General features: G+C 44.1%; 2 protein-coding genes across 2 annotated transcripts; one reads left to right on the forward strand and one right to left on the reverse strand.

Annotated features, from left to right (window-relative positions):
• Nucleotides 1–5: 5 nt before the first annotated feature.
• On the reverse strand, nt 6–4656 carry adsl (adenylosuccinate lyase; the record flags this gene model as incomplete). Its single annotated transcript, XM_034679033.1, has 8 exons — nt 4329–4656; nt 1478–1681; nt 1311–1355; nt 1005–1084; nt 689–860; nt 536–582; nt 172–262; nt 6–68 (listed from the first exon to the last, which is right to left on the reverse strand). Coding segments are annotated over exons 1-8 (846 nt in total), but the record flags the coding sequence as incomplete, so codon positions are not given.
• A 3166-nt stretch (nt 4657–7822) lies between these two features.
• Nucleotides 7823–18004, forward strand: si:dkey-110g7.8 (GTPase IMAP family member 8). Its single transcript, XM_034679034.1, has 6 exons — nt 7823–8293; nt 8924–9482; nt 11522–11619; nt 11748–11879; nt 14220–14810; nt 16000–18004. Exons 1-6 carry the CDS (start codon nt 8263–8265, stop codon nt 16071–16073), a joined length of 1485 nt encoding a protein of 494 aa, XP_034534925.1. The 5' UTR covers nt 7823–8262; the 3' UTR covers nt 16074–18004.
• Nucleotides 18005–22179: the final 4175 nt, after the last annotated feature.

The following is a 22179-nucleotide window of genomic DNA, read 5'->3' on the forward strand; positions in this document are numbered from 1 at the left end:
GATCTGCTCTTCTCAAACGGCTCCTCGATCCCCTTCAGGTTGGCGAGCAGGCGGATATCTGTACAGATCTGCATCGGACAAAGAGGAGAGGATTAAACACAGCAAGGCTCAGAGTTAGAGTCAATCTGACACCACTAGGTGGCAGCATTCCTCCGAGAGGCTCCAGCTCACCTTGTGAACTGTCGATCCCAAACTGGCCAGGCAGGAAACACAGTCCACGTCCACCTTACGAGAGTACGTCTGCCCGGTCACCAGGTAGGCTCTGAGTGAAACAGGAACAAAACCATCAGGTGAGGGGAGAGCAGGTGATGATCTTTATCCTGTGTGCATGAGGTGAACAGCTCTGCAGGAGGTCAGGAGCTTTAATCTTAATGTCTGTGTTCATCACTCTGTGAGAAAGGTTTTTATATCGTATCTCAGGCCTGATGATGTCTGCAGACACATCCCTCCATCAGGCTCCAAACTAAGAGTCACACTTCCTCTAATGAACTCAGGTAAAGGTGTCATTCTTCTGAGTGTCAGAGGCAATACTCACTTTTTGAAGCCGGCCATCTCTGTCACCATCCGGTCCAGGTCTTCCACCTGGTGAGGAGGAATCATTCAGCTCGTGTGTGGATCCTTTACATGATGAGTTTTCTGACTTTATGAATGAACGTCTGCACGTGGCGGCCTCAGTGATGGTTCCTACCTTGTCGTGGTCACCCTGGAACAGCTGCAGGAAGCTGGCCTGGGTCCCCGTGGTCCCCTTGACCCCCCGGAACCGCAGGTCATCGCGGGCTCGCTGCAGATTGCGCATGTCCATGGCCAAATCCTGCAGCCACAGACACGCACGCTTCCCCACGGTGGTCAGCTGGGCGGGCCTGAGAGAGGAAGAGGAGGAGGAGGAAGAGGAGGGTTTGTGAACAGAGAATGAGGAAGCAACGAGGAGCAGGTGACGCCTCGGGGATCTGATGGAGCAGGGCGCTTCGTAGGGACCCTGAAAGCAGCAGCTGCGTCAGACTCACTGGTAGTGCGTGAAGCCGAGCGTGGGGAGGTCGGCGTACTTCTCTGCAAAGTTTGCCAGCCTGTCGACGACCCGGGCCAGCTGTTGGGAGAGCGCCGGGTTATTATTGCATAATTCAGAGGCTTACACAACCTCCACATGTTAACAAGATGATCTGTGTTTACACTCCAACACTGCAGAGACATTATTTCTACACTGCTGACGAGTTAGTGAACAGCTGAGGCTTCAGGAGGAACCGCCTGATTTCCTCCTTAACGCCGCACAGCTGGATGTGTGTGCGTGTTTCCGGCAAACAGCTGAGCCTCACCTTCGGCAAGACGATGTCGAAGCCGTCACGCAACATAATCAGATCCTGAGGAGGGAACACAAACAACTCTGAGAACAGGAGCATGAAAAACCCTGCATCCAGAGTTTGACCTTCTGGTTTATGATCGTTCTAACAAAGAGAGTCAGAGTTCAGGTCGTCATAGTTACCGTGTTGTCTCCCACGTAGCAGGACGTGGCGCCCAGGTGTATGATGGGAGCAGCTGACGGGCAGCAGTGTGCGAAGGTGTGGACGTGAGCCATGACGTCGTGTCGCAGTTTTCGCTCCTCTTCGGCCGCCATGGCGAAGTCGATGTCCTTCTCGTGGGTCTCCATCTCCTGGATCTGAGCGTCGGTGATGGGCAGACCCAGAGCCTGAGGAAGAGGAGGAGGAGGAGGAGGATGAAGATGAAACCTGATGTTAGATCAGTGAAACTATGAACCTTCAGTCTTAAATAAAAGAGGTGCTGCGTTCACACACAAACACCAGCTTGAAGAGAAGTTCTGGATTTAAAAGTTCCTGGTGTTTTTGGTTGGAGTGCCCATAAAGTGATATTTTGAGCTGGGATTAAAGGACCTGTTCAACATGTTTTGTGTGTCAGTCTGTCAGGGTGAAGGTATTTAAAAGGTCACTTCCTAAATCAGATAACTTTAAGACCGGTCTGGTGCTGCAGAGTCTGACTGGGACTCCAGGCCGGCTGATAACAAACAAAGAGTGACTCAGCAAATCTTAAAATGTCTTTAAACTTTAAAAATTATAATATCATTTAAAGGGAAAAGAGCACAAAGACTCTGAGACTCAGACTGGGCTGTGTTCAGGCTATGAGAGTGAAGCGTCTCAGGGGGCGGGCTCCTGTTACTCTCACATTCTCTGCTTTCTATTTTCACACACGCTGCAGACACACACAGTGAGCCTCTGTGAGCACAAATCAGCCAAACATGGACTCTGATCAGGACTGACTCCTGAGTGAGGAGTCATGTGAGGGGCTGCATGTGAGACAGGGTCTGTCATCAGTTAGTCCGCCATCTTTAATATGACTGATACAGGAACCACTCTGAGGGATTAGGATCTGTGGTCTGCTTATCAAACATGTAGAGCTGTTTCTGATAGACCACATGACCGTTCTGTCTTAAGGTTAAGGTCAAGGTGATGTGGAGGCCTTGAATTACTACACACTGTACCTTTAATTACACTAACTTGACATGCTACACACTGCACCTTTAAATGCTGCGCACTGTACCTTTAATTACACTACCTTTAAGTGCTACACACTGCACTTTAAATGATATAGACTGCACCTTTAAAAAACTACACTGCACCTTTAAAAAACTACACAATGTACCTTTAAATATTACACACTGCACCTTTAAATACTACACACTGCACCTTTAAAAACTACACTGCACCTTTAAATATTACACACTGTACCTTTAAATATTACACACTGCACCTTTAAATATGACACACTGTACCTTTAAATATTACACACTGCACCTTTAAATACTACACACTGTACCTTTAAATACTACACACTGCACCTTTAAATATGACACACTGTACCTTTAAATACTACACACTGTACCTTTAAATACTACACACTGTACCTTTAAACACTACACACTGTACCTTTAAATACTACACACTGCACCTTTAAATATGACACACTGTACCTTTAAATACTACACACTGTACCTTTAAATACTACACACTGTACCTTTAAATACTACACACTGTACCTTTAAATACTACACACTGCACCTTTAAATACTACACACTGCACCTTTAAATACTACACACTGCACCTTTAAATGATATAGACTGTACCTTTAAATATTACACACTGTACCTTTAAATACTACACACTGTACCTTTAAATGATATAGACTGTACCTTTAAATATTACACACTGCACCTTTAAATATTACACACTGCACCTTTAAATGATATAGACTGTACCTTTAAATATTACACACTGTACCTTTGAATACTACACACTGCACCTTTAAATATTACACACTGTACCTTTAAATATTACACACTGCACCTTTAAATATTACACACTGTACCTTTAAATATTACACACTGCACCTTTAAATACTACACACTGTACCTTTAAATATTACACACTGCACCTTTAAATGATATAGACTGTACCTTTAAATATTACACACTGTACCTTTAAATACTACACACTGTACCTTTAAATGATATAGACTGTACCTTTAAATATTACAAACTGCACCTTTTAACACTACACACTGTACCTTTAAATATTACACACTGTACCTTTAAATACTACACACTGTACCTTTAAATACTACACACTGTACCTTTAAATACTACACACTGTACCTTTAAATACTACACACTGCACCTTTAAAAAACTACACTGCACCTTTAAATATTACACATTGTACCTTTAAACACTACACACTGTACCTTTAAATATTACACATTGTACCTTTAAATACTACACACTGTACCTTTAAATATTACACACTGTACCTTTAAATACTACACACTGCACCTTTAAATATTACACACTGTACCTTTAAATAATACACACTGCACCTTTAAAGTACCTTTAATTTATTATGGGGGAAAATATCAGTTCTTATTTTGGATAATGAGTCAATAATTTAAGATTTTATGGAAACAATAAATACATTTCTCATTATCAGCCCATATAAATTGAAATGTGTTGCTGAATGTCCACTCTGGGCTTCCATACTTCATTTCAAAGCTAATAAAATACCTTCAGATATATTTCTATGAATGCATCCCCCCCTGAACAAACTGAAGCTCTGATTTAAAGCCTATAACTTTATGTTATCCTCATTGTAGTGCAGAAGGAGTTTGGACAGTCTGCACCCAGCTCCTGAAGTGGATACTATAATTAGAGCAGGAACTTGATCTGGCTCTGTAAAGGTCGCAGACTATAGTTAACTGGACTTTAAAGGCAGATTATTAAAGTGTGTATTGAAGCTGTGTTTGCAGGTCTGTGTGTGTAACATCTCTAACCTTCTCAGCTTTAGCCAGGCAGATCCACAGCTTCCTCCAGGTGGTGAACTTCTTCCTGTCACTGAAGTTGTAGGCCATCTCCTTGCTGGCATACCTGGACACCAGCGGGGACCTGTACTTCATGAACTCATCTGCTGCCTCCATGTTTGAAACGAGGTCCTGTTTAAAAGGTTAAAGCACCCTGAGAGGTCTGCACACAGGCTGAGGGTCTGTCCCGACACACACTAGCTCCCAAACCTAGCCGCGCTCCCAGCCTGTAGCATCACATGGACAGGAGGAAGCTTTACGACACTCTGAGTCGACGCGCGGCGTGAGGTCAGCGCACGACACTTCGCAGCGGTTGACGGCAGAGAGGCAGGAACGTGTCCTCATTAACTCTCTCCAGCTGTTTCTGTAAACCAGCTGTGGCACTGAAAGGGTTAAAATAACATGAACAGACTCCATGAACAGTATACAATGTCCCAGTTTATTATTATTATTATTATTATTATTATTATACTTTATTTTTGTAAACAGGCATAGTTAGACAGTGTGTATTCTTTAAAGGTACAGTGTCTAGTATTCAAAGGTACAGTGTGTAGTATTTAAAGGTACAGTGTGTAGTATTTAAAGGTACAGTGTGTAGTATTTAAAGGTGCAGTGTGTAGTATTTAAAGGTGCAGTGTGTAGTATTTAAAGGTACAGTGTATAGTATTTAAAGGTACAGTGTGAAGTATTTAAAGGTACAGTGTGTGGTATTTAAAGGTACAGTGTGTGGTTTTTAAAGGTACAGTGTATAGTATTTAAAGGTACAGTGTGTAGTATTTAAAGGTACAGTGTGTAGTATTTAAAGGTACAGTGTGTAGAATTTAAAGGTACAGTGTGTAGTATTTAAAGGTGCAGTGTGTAGTATTTAAATGTACAGTGTGTAGTATTTAAAGGTACAGTGTGTAGTATTTAAAGGTACAGTGTGTAGTATTTAAAGGTACAGTGTGTAGTATTTAAATGTACAGTGTGTAGTATTTAAAGGTGCAGTGTGTAGTATTTAAAGGTACAGTGTGAAGTATTTAAAGCTAGTGTGTAGTATTTAAATGTACAGTGTGTGGTATTTAAAGGTACAGTGTATAGTATTTAAAGGTACAGTGTGTAGTATTTAAAGGTACAGTGTGTAGTATTTAAATGTACAGTGTGTGGTATTTAAATGTACAGTGTGTGGTATTTAAAGGTACAGTGTATAGTATTTAAAGGTACAGTGTGTAGTATTTAAAGGTACAGTGTGAAGTATTTAAAGGTACAGTGTGTAGTATTTAAAGGTACAGTGTGTAGTATTTAAAGGTACAGTGTGTAGTATTTAAAGGTACAGTGTGAAGTATTTAAAGGTACAGTGTGTGGTATTTAAAGGTACAGTGTATAGTATTTAAAGGTACAGTGTATAGTATTTAAAGGTACAGTGTGTAGTATTTAAAGGTGCAGTGTGTAGTATTTAAAGGTACAGTGTGTAGTATTTAAAGGTACAGTGTGTAGTATTTAAAGGTACAGTGTGAAGTATTTAAAGGTACAGTGTGTAGTATTTAAAGGTACAGTGTATAGTATTTAAAGGTACAGTGTATAGTATTTAAAGGTACAGTGTGTAGTATTTAAAGGTGCAGTGTGTAGTATTTAAAGGTACAGTGTGTGGTATTTAAAGGTACAGTGTGTAGTATTTAAAGGTGCAGTGTGTAGTATTTAAAGGTGCAGTGTGTAGTATTTAAAGGTGCAGTGTGTAGTATTTAAAGGTACAGTGTGTAGTATTTAAAGGTACAGTGTGTGGTATTTAAAGGTACAGTGTGTAGTATTTAAAGGTACAGTGTATAGTATTTAAAGGTGCAGTGTGTAGTATTTAAAGGTACAGTGTATAGTATTTAAAGGTACAGTGTGTAGTATTTAAAGGTACAGTGTGTACACAGCTCAGTGAAACAGAAACAGTAGGTCATCTATACATCTTTGTTATAATAGTGTAAATACAGTCAGTTTGTACAGTAATGGTTATTAATCCCTCAATGCTACAGACACAGTCCATTTCTCTCAGTAATGCAAACATTTTTCTGCTTTAAGGTTTAGTGAGGAAGTCATTCTTTCCATATTTTCAATACTAGACATGATTTCTATCCACTCAGTCTCCGTTGGAGGATTGGGTTGCAGCCACTTTGGTGTCACGGCCTTTTTGCTGGATGCTAATAAAATCTTTATCCAGTATTTATCCTTAGCTGAGAGGTGGGCTGTGATGTTACCTAGATACATTGATGAGAATGAGCAGTCAATCCCTGCTCCAAAGATGTTTTGTAATGCCTTAATTACTCCCCCCATATGACTTGATTTTTGGGCAATTCCAAAATATATGAAAGTGGTCTGCCAGCTGTTCTCCACACTTCCTCCAACACAGACCATTTCCAGCTGTTTGTATACATTTTGTTTTTGGGGTTATAAAATACCTCATTACATTACGCCAACAGAAATCCCTCCAAAGACCTGAGCTGGTGGAGGTGGACTGCACAGAACTTATATTTAGCCAATCCTCCAAAATAACAAATCCAGATTCTCTCTCCCACTTTAATCTAACCTTGTTTGTTGTGTGTGTCTTAGTGGATTGAATCCTTGAGTGTCAAACTGAGACTAGCTTCCTTGTGCCCTTGCCTTTGTACATATCAACAAAGATATCAACAAGGTCAGAATCAGTTTCTCTAAAGGGTTAACCTCCTTCTTGAAATAAGCTCTAATTTGCAGGAATCAGAAGAAGTCAACTTTTTTCTAGTCCATATAAATCAGATATTTTTTTAAAGCTGTCCAGCTGACCGTTAGAGGATATTGAGCACAATGTCCCAGTTTGAAGCTGTTTCCTCTTCCTCTATAATCATTATTGTAAACACCCTGACTTCCTCCAGGTCCCTGAACGCATCACGCCATACAGCGTGCATAATTAACCTGTGCAGGAGCCAAAGGATGAGCTCAGACATGCAGGGTGGTGTATCTCTCCATCACATGATGGTGCTGCCTCCTGCAGACATTACTCACGCTAAGGTGACAACGCTTTGATATTAATTCAAATTAGATAACGTCTCACTGTCATCTGCTATAAATAGGAGCTTTTATGTATTATGTAAGCAGAGGCTGAATGCCTTATATGAATAATTAAATCTATTCATGCAGTATACATCCCCTCTGAGCCTCACAATGCCTCTGTGTCTTACAGGCATCACATAAATAGTTGTGTTTGTGCGTGATGCAGCATCTGGGGAATACATCCAGCTGTAAACAGTGATAGAAAGAGTGCACCCTCTCTCTCCCTCTCCCTCTCCCTCTCCCTCTCTCCTACTCTGTCTATCCATCTCTCTATCTGTCCTCCTGACTGCAGTCTGCATACAGTACCACACTGCTGCTGCTGCTGCTGCTGCTGTGTGATAGAAGCCAGGGAGGAACAGCTTCCTCTGTTTTGCCTTTAAAAAGACAACTTCCTGGAGCTGCTGCTGCTTCTGCTGTTCTGCTGCTGCAGGGGTGATTTGGCTTACAGGCTCCTGCATTGCACAATCTCTCCTCTCTGATGAATAAGGCAAGAAGACGGAGCACTTGAAGGCGTCGAGGAGCAGCAGAGGGACGCATAAGAGCCGTAGTGGAGTTAAGGAGGGGGTGTGTAGGATAATAGATTAAAAGGAGAAGTTGAATGGCAGAGGAGGTATGAGGAGAGAAAGGAAGGCAGGGGGTCGACACAGCGGAGAGAAGACAGAGTGAGTCTCACTGCAGTAGAATGAGGGTGAGGGAGAAAGAGAGAGCCAAGAAGCATTCGAGCCGTCAGCCTTTCGCACGCCGCCCAGGACCCGCCGCTTTCTGAAGGAGGCAAGAAGAGGAATCCACCGTGGAGGCGAGAAGGAGACGGAGGAGGGGGGCTGAGGAGGAGGAAGCCAGAGGTTCTACACACAAGATGGCTGCTGTGTCCTCTGCCTCTGACACTGGTAAGTGCTTTTTTTCATCCTTTGCTGCAAACCTCTCTTCAGGTTCCATTCATTAGGATTCACTCAGTCACAGCATCCAGGACACACACACAGGCTGCACCGCCGCCGCCGTCTCATCAAACATCCACCATCCTGAGAAACTGTTGCTGGAGTCAACTTCCTCTGTTAGCAGCTCACATGGAGAGAGCAGGCAGAAATCAGAACCACAGATAAATCACTCCCTCTCCAGACACAGATCAGGCTCCCATTTCACCTCCTGATTCTTCTTCTTCTGCTGCCATGTTTGTTCAAACATTCACCCTGTTGTGTAACTTCACTGAGAGTAAATCATATTCTGTCCACATGCCCTTCTCCCTGGAGAGAGTCCAAGGTTCCTCCTATCTGACCTGTTTTTTCCAACGCTTAAGGACAGAGGAAAACAAAAGAGAGGCATGATGGGAGGGGAGAGAGGAGGATGAGGGGTGAATGAATGAGCAGGCTGGGAGGAAGATAAGAAGGAGATGAGGTCAGAGGGATGAAGTGAAAGGAGCGATGAAAGGAGGGATGCTGAAGTAAAGATGATGATGGTGAAGACGATCCCTCCTGGGACCACCTCGAGGATCCCCGTTTAACCTTTTTCTGCTCCAACAGGCGACCCCCGAGGCCGACACCCTCCCGAGCGCAGACTCCTGCTCCTGGGGGGGCCTCAGTCCGGGAAGACCTCCACCGCCAACACCATCCTGGGGGACGAAGTCTTCGAAGCGGGGACGGAGACCACTCACAGCAACGTGGGCCAGACGGAGATCTACGGCAGGCGGGTCACCGTGGTGGACACCCCGCCTTGGGCCATCCCCAGAGACCCAGACGACAACGCCGAGGCCGACAACAACAACGACCAAGCTGGAGCAGAGTCAGACACCCCACCGCAGCCCCCGCCCAGCCTGGACAGCGAGGGACCCTGCATGGGGGCCATCCTCTGCCCTCCTGGACCTCACGCCATCCTGCTGGTGGTGTCGGTCACGCAGCCGTTCTCTGAGACGGAGAGACGGGCCGCCGAGGAGCAGCTGGGAGCCCTGGGTGGAGGGACCTGGAGGTACTCCATGGTGGTTTTTACTGGGGTGGACAAGCTGCCCAAAGGGGTCTTCATCGAGGAGCACATCGCCAACACCGGAGAGTCTCTGCAGTGGTTGGTGGAGAGATGTGGGAGCAGGTACGCCGTCTCTTCTTCTCCTCTTTATTAAAAGTAGAACATGTTATTGTCTGAGAGAGCGACAGTGAGGCAGTTTCTGTTTCCTCTGACGCTCAGGTGTGAAGAAAACACGCTGTTAGCTGGAAAATCAGTATCATTTACCCACTTCCTCATTCTTCAGTAACTCAGGAGATAACAGGAAGTGAACCTCTGAGGGGACGCTGAACTTTATCAGGGCCTCAGCCTCCCCCACCCCGAGTCCCTGAACACACCTTAAAGTGACTCATAGAGTGAGAACACGAGATGTAGAGCCTGAAGAGACGGGACCTCCTGTGGTATTAGAACTTCTCTTTGTTTACCTCTTTAGTGGCAGAGTGTCCGTCTAGATCAGGGGCTCCTAAACTGTTCAGCCTGTGAACCCCCTGTCCCTCAGAGGGATTTAATGTGTCTTCATTTAGCTGGTCTGCAGAAAGTGACCCTCCCTATATGAGCATGTGTCTGTGTTTCCTGTGTGTTATGAATGAACCTGCTGCTACTGATGCTTTAGATCATTACCTGTTCACTAACTCTAAACTGAGGAGTCATCTGGAAACAAAGAAAGGCAGAAAACTCATTACACTTTATATTTTCAAGGTTTGATTTCAAACTTAGCTCCTGTTTTTGTAGATATTTTTTACTATAATGGGTAAAATGTGCTATTTTCAGATAACTTAAAAAAAAATAAATCTGGAAGACATCTCACGACCCCCCATTTGTGTCCCGCGACCCCCCAGGGGGTCCCAACCCACACTTTGGGAACCCCTGGTATAGATCTTCTAAAATCTATAATCAGCCTTTAACTGAGCAGCAACCTGCGGTCCTGAAATGTTAAGCAGATGCAAAAGTGCTAAAACCTGCAGTTCCTGGAGTGTCCACTAGAGGCTGGCTCTAAAGCCCTTGAAGCCACATACACACCCATTCAAAAAACAACTACCAACAAAAATTAAATATCTACAGCTTTTTGAAAAGTATATTCCTCCATCTGTGGGAGATTGTTTGTAACTCATTAGTTTTGAACACATCAGGTTAACAGCTTTTATATAATTAGAGGAACAGCTGAGTCCACTCACAGGTAGCTGTTAGGTGAGTCAGCATTTCCAATATGGCGACCGCCGTCGATTGGCTAGAGACGATGTATGACTTAATGACATCACTTCAGCTTCCCATCATGGAGTGATATCAGAAAACAGCCGACAGGTGAATGAGAGAGTCGATATCTTAAAGGGCAACACACCACGATGTTCTCTTAAAGGGGCGCTGCTGGGTTTATAAATAGGGTATGACTCACTTGAGTGTTAATTGTGTCTAATGAGCTGCCTGTGGTGATGTCATTTGGTGTCAGTTGAAGCTGAAGGTTGTACCAGACGTCTGCAGAACATTTCCTGTCTGTTCTCCGGCCCGGCAGTCTGAGGTTACGCCGCCGCCGCAGAGACTGTTTGTTCATATTGATTAAAGATGAACTCACGAGGAATCCAAAGAGGTCTGAGCCGAGTCCTGAATCTCCACGCTCACACGGCGGCCTTTCTACCCTGACGTCACACTCTGGGTTAGAAGCTCAGATGCTGCTGTAATGGTTCACCGTGTTCAGAATGAATGAAAGGTCTGGAGAGGACATGAGGCCGCATTTCAAAATAAAACTCAGATCCTTCTTAGGGAAAGTTAAAGTTTAAAGCAGTGAAATGTCCTTTAATTAGATATATTCATCCTGTAACCTGAAGCTGAAGACATCACAGCTTTGCTTCCCACCTTGAGCTCAACATCAGAGGAAATAATTAAACCTGATTAAAGCTCCTGAAATCACACGTCCTCCTCGCCTAAGCATAAGCTCGTACACGCCAGGTGACATCTCCAGGGTCACTCGTCGTGGCGGTAAGCTCAGAGACTCAGAGGACGTTATGTAAGAGTCTCCACGGCCGATCTCAGATCTCTCCACGTCTCTATGAAAGTTAAACAACAATTAAAGTCCTCCCTGAAACCCGGCGTCGTGCCCCCCCTTCAGTGACAGTGTGCTCTTCCTGCAGATACCACGCCTTCGACAACACTCGCAAAGAGACGGAGGACAACACGCAGGTCCCTGAGCTGATGGAGAAGGTGGAGGAGCTGATCACCGACAACCAAGGTTTGTTTTCCTTACGTAACGCCAGCATCACCTCCTCCTCGGCAGCTTTAATATTCTGATCCGTGTAATATTAATGAAAAGGCAGCGCGTGTTTGGACCTGATTATGAACAGTGAATGATTTATGCAGGATGGTACTTTGAGGTGAACGAGTTGATCCTGCTGGAGGAGGAGCAGGCCAGGAGAGCTCTGGAGGAGGAGAGGATGAGGATGGAGGAGCACACCAGACAGAGGGAGCAGATGATCGGAGGACCTCCCAGAGGTACGAAGGAGGAGCAGCAGCTGTGTGTGTGTGTGTGTGTGTGTGTGTGTGTGTGTGTGTGTGTGTGTGTGTGTGTGTGTGTGTGTGTGTGTTTCTCTGCAGTTATGCTGTTTGTGTTGAAGGAAACAGCTTACTCATCGTCAATCAATAATGCTGATTTCCCTTTCTTTGCTTTAATTCTAAACACTTTCCCATCAGTACATTCACGCTGCAGCCGGCTCCCTCTGACGTCATGTTAGCACGCTGTTAGCACGCTGTGATGACGTCATACTGACGTGTTTCAGGCCGCCATGTTGAATGCTAACCCGGCGTTTGATCTGTGTAATCACAGATCAAATAGAGGCTACGGTTCAGATATCACGAGACCTCCATCCTCAAACTGTTGTCACATATTCTCCAACAAAGCGACAGAGTCCGGCCTGATGGTCTAACTCAACTCAAACTTTATTTATAAAGCACGTTTAAAACAACCAGGGTGGACCAAAGAGCTGTACAGATCCAAAACAGCACTAATGACAAACATAGCATACAATACTAAAATATGTAAACAGTGCAAATATTTAATAACATAAGATAGAATAAAATAAATTAAAATTGAATTCAGATTTTGTCAGATGTCCACTCAGCCTTGATTAAAAGCCAGGGAGAAGAGGTGAGTCTTAAGAGAGGATCTGTTGGGGCAGGTTGTTCCAGAGCCGAGCAGCAGCCGCCACAAAGGCTCGCTCACCTCTGGGTTTAAGCCTGGGTTTGAGAGTGACCAATAACAACTGACCAGATGATCTCAATGTCCTGGCACGGACATGATACTGGAGAAGCTGGGTCAGGTACTGGGGGCCATTAAGAGCTTTAAAAACAAACAATAACATTTTAAAATCTATTCTAAAAGCAACCGGGAGCCAGTGAAGCTAGGACAGGGGATATGTGCTCACGCTTGCGTTTGCCAGTGAGGAGACGGGCAGCAGTGTTTTGTACCAGCTGCAGGCGGTGCAGGAGTGAGTGGTCCAGGCCAAAACACAGAGAGTTACAGTAATCCAGTCAAGTGTTAATAAAAGCATGGATTACCGTCTCAAGATCTCTCTGTGGCAGGTACTAACGCTCGTTTAAAGACTGATCACAATCAGCTTTTATACGCTTCATAACGGCGTCACACAATCTCTGCTCCCTGATGGTCTCTGTGAACATCAGGCCCATATTTGGTAACATCCTGCTCCATTCTAGGCAATGTCCTGGTCCAACACTGACAACACTGATAAACATTCCTCAAGAGCATCCTGTGACTCCCTTCTCAGCTCCACACACACACACACACACACACACACACACACACACACACACACACACACACACACTAAGAGATGTTTATATATCCCCAACACATGTTATGTTCCCGGTCAGAGTGACACAGCACTTCTTCTAACTCTCATAACTTCACACAGTGACACCATGCTGCACGATGCCTGATGGCCTTAAACAGATCTGATACCAAACCTTTGGTAAAACTCAGGAGACAGAAGATGTGAATAAAGTATTCTATCTGACCCCTCTCTGTCTCTCTGTGTCTCTGTCTCTCTGTGTCCGTCTCTCTGTGTCCGTCTCTCTGTGTCCATCTCTCTGTGTCTGTCTCTCTGTCTCTCTGTGTCTCTCTCTCTCTGTGTCTCTCTGTGTCTCTCTGTGTCTGTGTCTCTCTGTGTCTCTCTGTGTCTGTGTCTCTGTGTCCATCTCTCTGTGTCCATCTCTCTGTGTCCATCTCTCTGTTTCCACCTCTCTGTCTGTCTCTCTGTGTCCATCTCTCTGTGTCTGTCTCTCTGTCTCTCTGTGTCTCTCTGTGTCTCTCTGTGTCTCTCTGTGTCTGTGTCTCTCTGTGTCTCTCTGTGTCTCTCTGTGTCTGTGTCTCTGTGTCCATCTCTCTGTGTCCATCTCTCTGTGTCCATCTCTCTGTTTCCACCTCTCTGTGTCTGTCTCTCTGTGTCCATCTCTCTGTGTCCATCTCTCTGTATCCACCTCTCTGTGTCTGTCTCTCTGTGTCCATCTCTCTGTTTCCACCTCTCTGTGTCTGTCTCTCTTTGTCCATCTCTCTGTATCCATCTCTCTGTATCCTTCTCTCTGTGTCCATCTCTCTGTGTCCATCTCTCTGTATCCATCTCTCTGTATCCTTCTCTCTGTATCCTTCTCTCTGTGTCCATCTCTCTGTATCCATTTCTCTCCATCTCTCTGTGTCTGTCTCTCTGTGTCCATCTCTCTGTGTCCATCTCTCTGTGTCCATCTCTCTGTATCCATCTCTCTCCATCTCTCTGTGTCCATCTCTCTGTGTCTGTCTCTCTGTCCCTCCGTCTCTCACAGAGCTGAGGTTACTCTTGTTGGGGTGGAAAGGTGTTGGGAAGAGCTCTGTGGGGAACACCATCCTGGGCCGCCGGTACTTTGAGTCGGGTCAGGAGACCGAGCTGTGCCTTCGGAGGCAGGCGCTGGTCTCCGGTCGTCGGGTCACCATCGTGGACACCCCGGGCTGGGATTGGTTCTCGGTGAGGCGAACCCCGAAGCGTATCCGCCAGGAGTCCCAGCGAGGAGCCGCCCTCCTGCGACCCGGACCCCACACCCTGCTGCTGGTCCTCCCCGTGGTCTCGTCCCTCACTGCCAGGAAGAGGAGGACTCTCCTGTCTCACATAGAGACTCTGTTTGGGGACAGCGCTTGCCTCCACACCATGGTGCTCTTCAGCTGTGGTGATTGGTTGGGACGCACGCCCATCGAGGAGCACATTCTCAGAGGCGGGCGAGAGCTGCAGAGACTACTGGAGTACTGTGGGAACTATTACCACGTCATGGACAGTAAAACCCCCGGCAAGGACCGGAGCGTGTCTGTGCTCCTGGATAAGATCGAGGAGATGATCCGAGAGAACGGAGACAAGGCGTTCCTCCCCATCCAGATCGAGTGGCGTAAGTCTCTCTGTGTTTCATTCACACGTTTCTGTCTGTCTTAGATCACATCGCCCGTCAAATACAGAGCATGACACTGATGAGTTACAGCTTCAAGCTTTGACTGATTTCATCTCTTGTTGCGCCTAACATAATGTTTATTTACTTACTGCACATATGGAAGAAGAAGACAAAGTTTTACTGCACAATAACAGGAGCCAGGATGAAACAGACCGGAGAGGTAAATTCAACATTAACTAACCTCTCTTCAGTGACGATGTGCAGGGCTCATCGAGCGGCCCTCCTAACGAGACATAAACAGTGAAATGGAAATTATTTAAACAGCTTTCAGTGTCATAACAACTGCATCACACTGCAGATATGGAAATGCATTAAATACAGACTGCATGATGTGCCAGTTTTCATTTCACCGTACGGATTAGTGAACTAATACTTACTGCAAAGTTCAGCTCGGGGATTTATAGTGCATGGTCCAAGGTGCATCGTGCAGGTGCATTTAAAGCTGCTTGTCTCCATGCTGTCAGTTGTAAGCTGCAAAATCAAAACATCACGGTGTCATTAACTGCATCTTTAAAAAACGACACGTGCAACCTGAAGGTACGCACGGGGCTTTGCAAACTTCATTCTTGGTGGACTGAGCTGTGGAAGCACTTAGCTTCTCTTCTCCACCATGCACCTGCACCTGCACATGCACCTCAGCATGCACATGCACATGCACTTGTACATGCACATGCACTTGTACATGCACATGCACAGGCGACTTTCAGAACAATAACAAAGCACAGTTTGAGCTTGTGAGCGCTGCAGTGTGCACGATGTTAAAGCAGGGGCAGTGTGAGAGGAGCAGATCATGAACCTGCATTAGTTCCTGCTCCTCTGAAAGGCAGGAGAGCACCGTGCCATTTCTGTAGACCAGGTTTCTGTTAGTCAGCGGTGTCAGTTTAAAGCGCCCGACCACACCTCGCTGTGGGACCGACATGAAGCCCACGAGTGCAGAGATGGGCGCAAATAAATGATCCAGTTAAAAAAGGGAGCTGGGTGTGGAAATGGAAACTGTCATCCAGCCATTACACTGGCTCTGTGCTGCACAGTGCTTTGTGTTGAGTGTGAGCGAGAGAGAGCTCCTGAAGGTTACAAATCTCATTTCATACTACACACCCATCTAATTGAATTTTGTTGCATTTGACAGTGAGCGAGGAGAGCTCGTACTCCTCTGACAACACGGAGCCCGAGGACGACTGTCGAGGATGCCAGCTACAGTGACACAACTGCGCTGAGAGGAAAAGCGGTCCAGCTTTTCACCCTCGCTGTGAGTCCTCAAACGGCCCAAACGTCACCTCATGTAACTTAAACCTCATCAAGATTTCCTGCTCTGGAGACTCAGACAGAACTCACTGATCGCCAAGCAAAGCTTGAGCTGGACTGAAAGCACGGCAGAGACTAAATGATCCAAACTCTCCCAGTCTGATTCAGCTTCAGGGGACCAGACCTGATCCCTGTTCATGAGCATGTTCACGGACATCAGCTGCTGCTAAATAGACCCTGTCCCTACACCGCAAAAGAAGACCTGCTCCTCATTATAACCCTCCATGTGGGCTGCACTGGTACGAGCTGGAGCGTTGACCCTGAGGGATGAGAGGGTGAGGAGCGGTGGGGACTCATGTCTGCAGTAAGTTTGTTAAAACAGTGAGAGAGACATTTTATGATATAGTTGTAATATTCTGCATCAAGTGCCATTCTGTCACTCAGTTATTATTAGTTTGAATCAAAGCAAAGGTTTGATCAGTAGAAAACAAACGTATTTAAATACAAGAAGAGAAAATAGTGTGTGTTAGAGAGTTTGCACATGGCTGTCAAACAGTAAGTTAAGTTTTGAACATCTGATAGTTTTATGAGTGATGCTGAAATGTTTGATGAACATTCAGTTTGTTTCTGCTCAGGGGAAAAATCTGGAACATTTACAGACATGCAGATTAATGCTGAATGCAAACTGCAGATGTAAGCCACATATGAATTCATATTACTTACTCAGTTTGGTTTCTGGGAGGAAAAGGGAACGGGCGTTTGCACTTCAGTTTATTCTAAGGAGATAAATGCAATCCCTCCAAAGCAGCAGATACTCAGCATTTCTTCCTCGCCCTCCTCTGCTGTAGCATTCATGCACATGAGTAGCTCTAAGAAACAGTCAGGCTGAACCGAAACTGTGTGCAGTGTCAGATCTCTGCGGAGCGGCTCGGGCTGGCTGTTAGTGTTCATGCATTTATCGACAAGGTAGATTCAGCAACGTGCCTCAGCATTAAAGCGTGTGAGTGGGAGTACGGCCCTGCAGCAGGGCGGTATCCTGTAGGCTACATCAGGCTTTAGCATGCTACTGAAACAACATAACCTCATGAACCACTGGAGCTCACATAGGGCTTTTCCTACCTTTTTCTACATCATGAGACTCCTCTTTCTCACACCGATAGTGATGTTTTGAAAATATGAATATATACTCAGCTCTCAGAGGCATGTTAAGACACCGCATGCAAATAAATGAGTGCCTATAGAGTTGAAGGCAACCTCACTTCTTATCCTCTAACTCTTGCTTGAGCAGGTCTTTTTGGGGATTTCTGGAACACCATCACATCCTTCTACCTTTACGGGCTGTATTCACACGGCGACCATTTTGTGGTGATGTCACGCTCAGGGAGGAGAAAGGCAGTGTGACGGGTCGTTAGGGTGATAAACAGAGAGAATCAATTATCAGTATTATTTCACTGCTTCTCAATGTGAACAGTGAAAATCAACAAGAACATGAAGCTCTACTTTAAGATGAAACTGTTAGTGACATCAGACTACATGAGGTCAGCATTAGTCACTTACTAAATTAACTTCAGAGAGAGAGCAGATGAACTAATATTCATTTATAATGATCCACTACATTACAGCACTTATTAGCTAACACAAGTTTAAAGGGAGTTAAAGCTGCTGTTGGAAGGTAGGGTGTAAAAAACTGTACTTTGTTTTCTGCTGAGTTTGGAGTAAAGGTCATAATACTCATCAGTACTCATCTGTAAGTGAAGTCATTTGAGATTATGGTGAAATCTCGGTGTTCTCCAACGCCTTCGTTTAAAGAAATGTTATTATTCCCCTCGGACCAATCAGAGCTACTCCCCAACCCTCTGTTCTGATTGGTCGAGTGGGGGCCCCACTATGTCGCCCTGATTGGCTGGGAAGCCACTACTTCCTCATGTAGCGCGAACAACCATAGACATATAAAGAGTAGACGCCTCATTGGCTGCTGGGGCAAAAGAAATACGGCCGCCATCTTGGTCTGGTCATCCTACCCATGAACTGAAGCAGCAGAGCACTGTGCTGCAAAATACCCATCATACATGACATATCAGAATATTCTATAACTGTTCAGCCCACTATGAATATTAAAACACGCAGAACCATGTGTCCTGTATCATCCCTACATGTATGACGTCTGAGCCATGTGTCCTGTATCATCCCTACATGTATGACATTTGAACCATGTGTCCTGTATCATACCTACATGTATGACGTTTGAACCATGTGTCCTGTATCATACCTACATGTATGATGTTTGAACCATGTGTCCTGTATCATACCTACATGTATGATGTCTGAACCATGTGTCCTGTATCATACCTACATGTATGATGTTTGAACCATGTGTCCTGTATCATACCTACATGTATGACGTCTGAACCATGTGTCCTGTATCATCCCTACATGTATGATGTTTGAACCATGTGTCCTGTATCATACCTACATGTATGACGTCTGAACCATGTGTCCTGTATCATACCTACATGTATGACGTCTGAACCATGTGTCCTGTATCATACCTACATGTATGATGTTTGAACCATGTGTCCTGTATCATACCTACATGTATGACGTCTGAACCATGTGTCCTGTATCATCCCTACATGTATGATGTTTGAACCATGTGTCCTGTATCATACCTACATGTATGACGTCTGAACCATGTGTCCTGTATCATACTTACATGTATGACGTCTGAACCATGTGTCCTGTATCATACCTACATGTATGACATTTGAACCATGTGTCCTGTATCATACCTACATGTATGATGTTTGAACCATGTGTCCTGTATCATTCCTACATGTATGACATTTGAACCATGTGTCCTGTATCATTCCTACATGTATGACATTTGAACCATGTGTCCTGTATCATTCCTACATGTATGACATTTGAACCATGTGTCCTGTATCATACCTACATGTATGACGTCTGAACCATGTGTCCTGTATCATACCCACATGTATGACATTTGAACCATGTGTCCTGTATCATCCCTACATGTATGACATTTGAACCATGTGTCCTGTATCATACCTGCATGTATGATGTTTGAACCATGTGTCCTGTATCATACCTGCATGTATGACGTCTGAACCATGTGTCCTGTATCATACCTGCATGTATGATGTTTGAACCATGTGTCCTGTATCATACCTGCATGTATGACGTCTGAACCATGTGTCCTGTATCATACCTGCATGTATGACGTTTGAACCATGTGTCCTGTATCATCCCTACATGTATGACGTCTGAACCATGTGTCCTGTATCATACCTACATGTATGACGTCTGAACCATGTGTCCTGTATCATACCTACATGTATGACGTCTGAACCATGTGTCCTGTATCATACCTACATGTATGATGTCTGAACCATGTGTCCTGCATCATACCTACATGTATGATGTCTGAACCATGTGTCCTGTATCATACCTACATGTATGATGTTTGAACCATGTGTCCTGTATCATCCCTACATGTATGATGTTTGAACCATGTGTCCTGTATCATCCCTACATGTATGATGTTTGAACCATGTGTCCTGTATCATCCCTACATGTATGTCTGAACCATGTGTCCTGTATCATACCTACATGTATGATGTTGAACCATGTGTCCTGTATCATACCTACATGTATGACGTCTGAACCATGTGTCCTGTATCATACCTACATGTATGATGTCTGAACCATGTGTCCTGTATCATACCTGCATGTATGACGTCTGAACCATGTGTCCTGTATCATACCTACATGTATGATGTTTGAACCATGTGTCCTGTATCATCCCTACATGTATGATGTTTGAACCATGTGTCCTGTATCATCCCTACATGTATGATGTTTGAACCATGTGTCCTGTATCATACCTACATGTATGACGTCTGAACCATGTGTCCTGTATCATACCTACATGTATGATGTCTGAACCATGTGTCCTGTATCATACCTGCATGTATGACGTCTGAACCATGTGTCCTGTATCATACCTACATGTATGATGTCTGAACCATGTGTCCGGTATCATCCCTACATGTATGACGTCTGAACCATGTGTCCTGTATCATACCTACATGTATGATGTTTGAACCATGTGTCCTGTATCATCCCTACATGTATGATGTTTGAACCATGTGTCCTGTATCATCCCTACATGTATGATGTTTGAACCATGTGTCCTGTATCATACCTACATGTATGATGTTTGAACCATGTGTCCTGTATCATCCCTACATGTATGATGTTTGAACCATGTGTCCTGTATCATCCCTACATGTATGATGTTTGAACCATGTGTCCTGTATCATACCTACATGTATGACGTCTGAACCATGTGTCCTGTATCATACCTACATGTATGACGTTTGAACCATGTGTCCTGTATCATACCTACATTTATGACGTTTGAACCATGTGTCCTGTATCATACCTACATGTATGACGTTTGAACCATGTGTCCTGTATCATCCCTACATGTATGACGTTTGCAGAAAAAACCCTGCATGTAAATCAGTTTAGTATTCAGCGAGTTCTGATGGATTAAATACGCCTGTCAAACAGATTACACTGAGTGGAGCGGGTGACCGGACCAAGATGGCGGCCCCACGGCTCGTCAGCGCCAATAGGTAGTAGCGGTCGATGTGGCGTCTACTCTTTACATATCTGTGCACAAGACCATCTTTTGTGGGTTAGGGTTACAACCGCAGAGAGAACTGATGTTTATATCATGACTAAACAGCAGCTTTAACTGTCAAGAACATCCTATGTTAGGTAGCTAGCATTGAACTGCTCCCCAAGCTAGGACAGGTTGAATGCTAACTGGCATAGCATAAGATATTATCATTTCTGTATCAACACTGAGCAGCAATGACATAATACATATGTATGAGCCCCACATTTGTGTGACAAACTGTGAATATAATGTTATAATTACCTTCAAGCTTTCCCTCCTGAATGTGACACCAGAAAAAAAAATGGCCGCCCTGTGAATGTGGTGAACTGCAAAAAAAAATAAAAGAGAAAATGGGAAAAAATAAAAGTTACACTCTGAACGGTACAAATATAAAGCATATAAAATATGTGACCGATACCACTGCCATGCTGTACATGTTATTTTCTACAAAGAGAACCCCTCCATGCTTTCCTGATTTATTACTGACTGTGCTTTAAATAGTGATGTAGGCTAGCTACTGCAGCACTTAGCGTGACGAGCATGACTTTACCGTTTGATAACATTGATTTCTGAGTCTTGGAGTCCTGATCACCTGTGGGTATATAATGTAGAAGCTGTGTATATTTACGGTGTAAAGAAATGTCTCTTTGTTCGCTTTTAGAGAAGCATTTTTGCACTGTGTAAGTTCTAGCACTTTAGCCTAGCCCAAGTGACGTCACTTCCTGTGTATTCCCGCCTAAACCGTGATTGCATCATCAGTTCTTTGCTCATTCTCAGATGAAAATAAAAGAGATGGATATATTTATGTGTAGTTTTGGTCTTCATCTTATTCTTTATTTTTTAATTTTCTTTATTTTAAATCTTTATTTTGTTCTCATCATCGACATGCTTCACTCCTTTCTGTGGTGGATGTAGTAGTTTGAAGGTTTGGCCACTAGGGGGCGCTGTGGGGAGCAAACATGCCATCGGAGTGGAAAACAATGATGTGTTCAAGGACCTCCTCCTAGTTTAGAAATTAAATATATGTAAACATAATCAAACAGATGATATAAAGGAGTGTAAGGGGTTTTATGTAGGTGCCTTAAAATGTTATTAAGACTCAGACTGTAAAAAGGATCTTAAATTTAGAACAACAAACTGTTTCTATAATATTTAGAGAATAGAATAGATAAGAGATAAGATATTACAGCAACCCAGACGTAAGTATAATCAAGAAGAAGTTACAATAAGTAAAATGAAATTAAAAAAAATAAAAATAGATAAATAAAGATAAAAATACAATTTAGATATATACAATGTTACAAATGGAATTTAGATTAAATAGCAGTGAATGTACTTTATTAATCCCTGAAGGGA

The sequence above is a fragment of the Notolabrus celidotus genome, unplaced genomic scaffold (assembly GCF_009762535.1).
Source record: "Notolabrus celidotus isolate fNotCel1 unplaced genomic scaffold, fNotCel1.pri scaffold_299_arrow_ctg1, whole genome shotgun sequence".
NCBI lineage: Eukaryota > Metazoa > Chordata > Actinopteri > Labriformes > Labridae > Notolabrus > Notolabrus celidotus.

What these genes read in the sequence shown, in the direction of transcription:
- si:dkey-110g7.8 (XM_034679034.1), top strand. Translation starts at nt 8,263, where the DNA reads ATGGCTGCTGTGTCCTCTGCCTCTGACACTG. An exon ending in GTCCTCTGCCTCTGACACTG is followed by an intron (nt 8,294 to 8,923) that starts GTAAGTGCTTTT and finishes CTGCTCCAACAG; the next exon opens with GCGACCCCCGAGGCCGACAC. An exon ending in GCTGATCACCGACAACCAAG is followed by an intron (nt 11,620 to 11,747) that starts GTTTGTTTTCCT and finishes TGATTTATGCAG; the next exon opens with GATGGTACTTTGAGGTGAAC.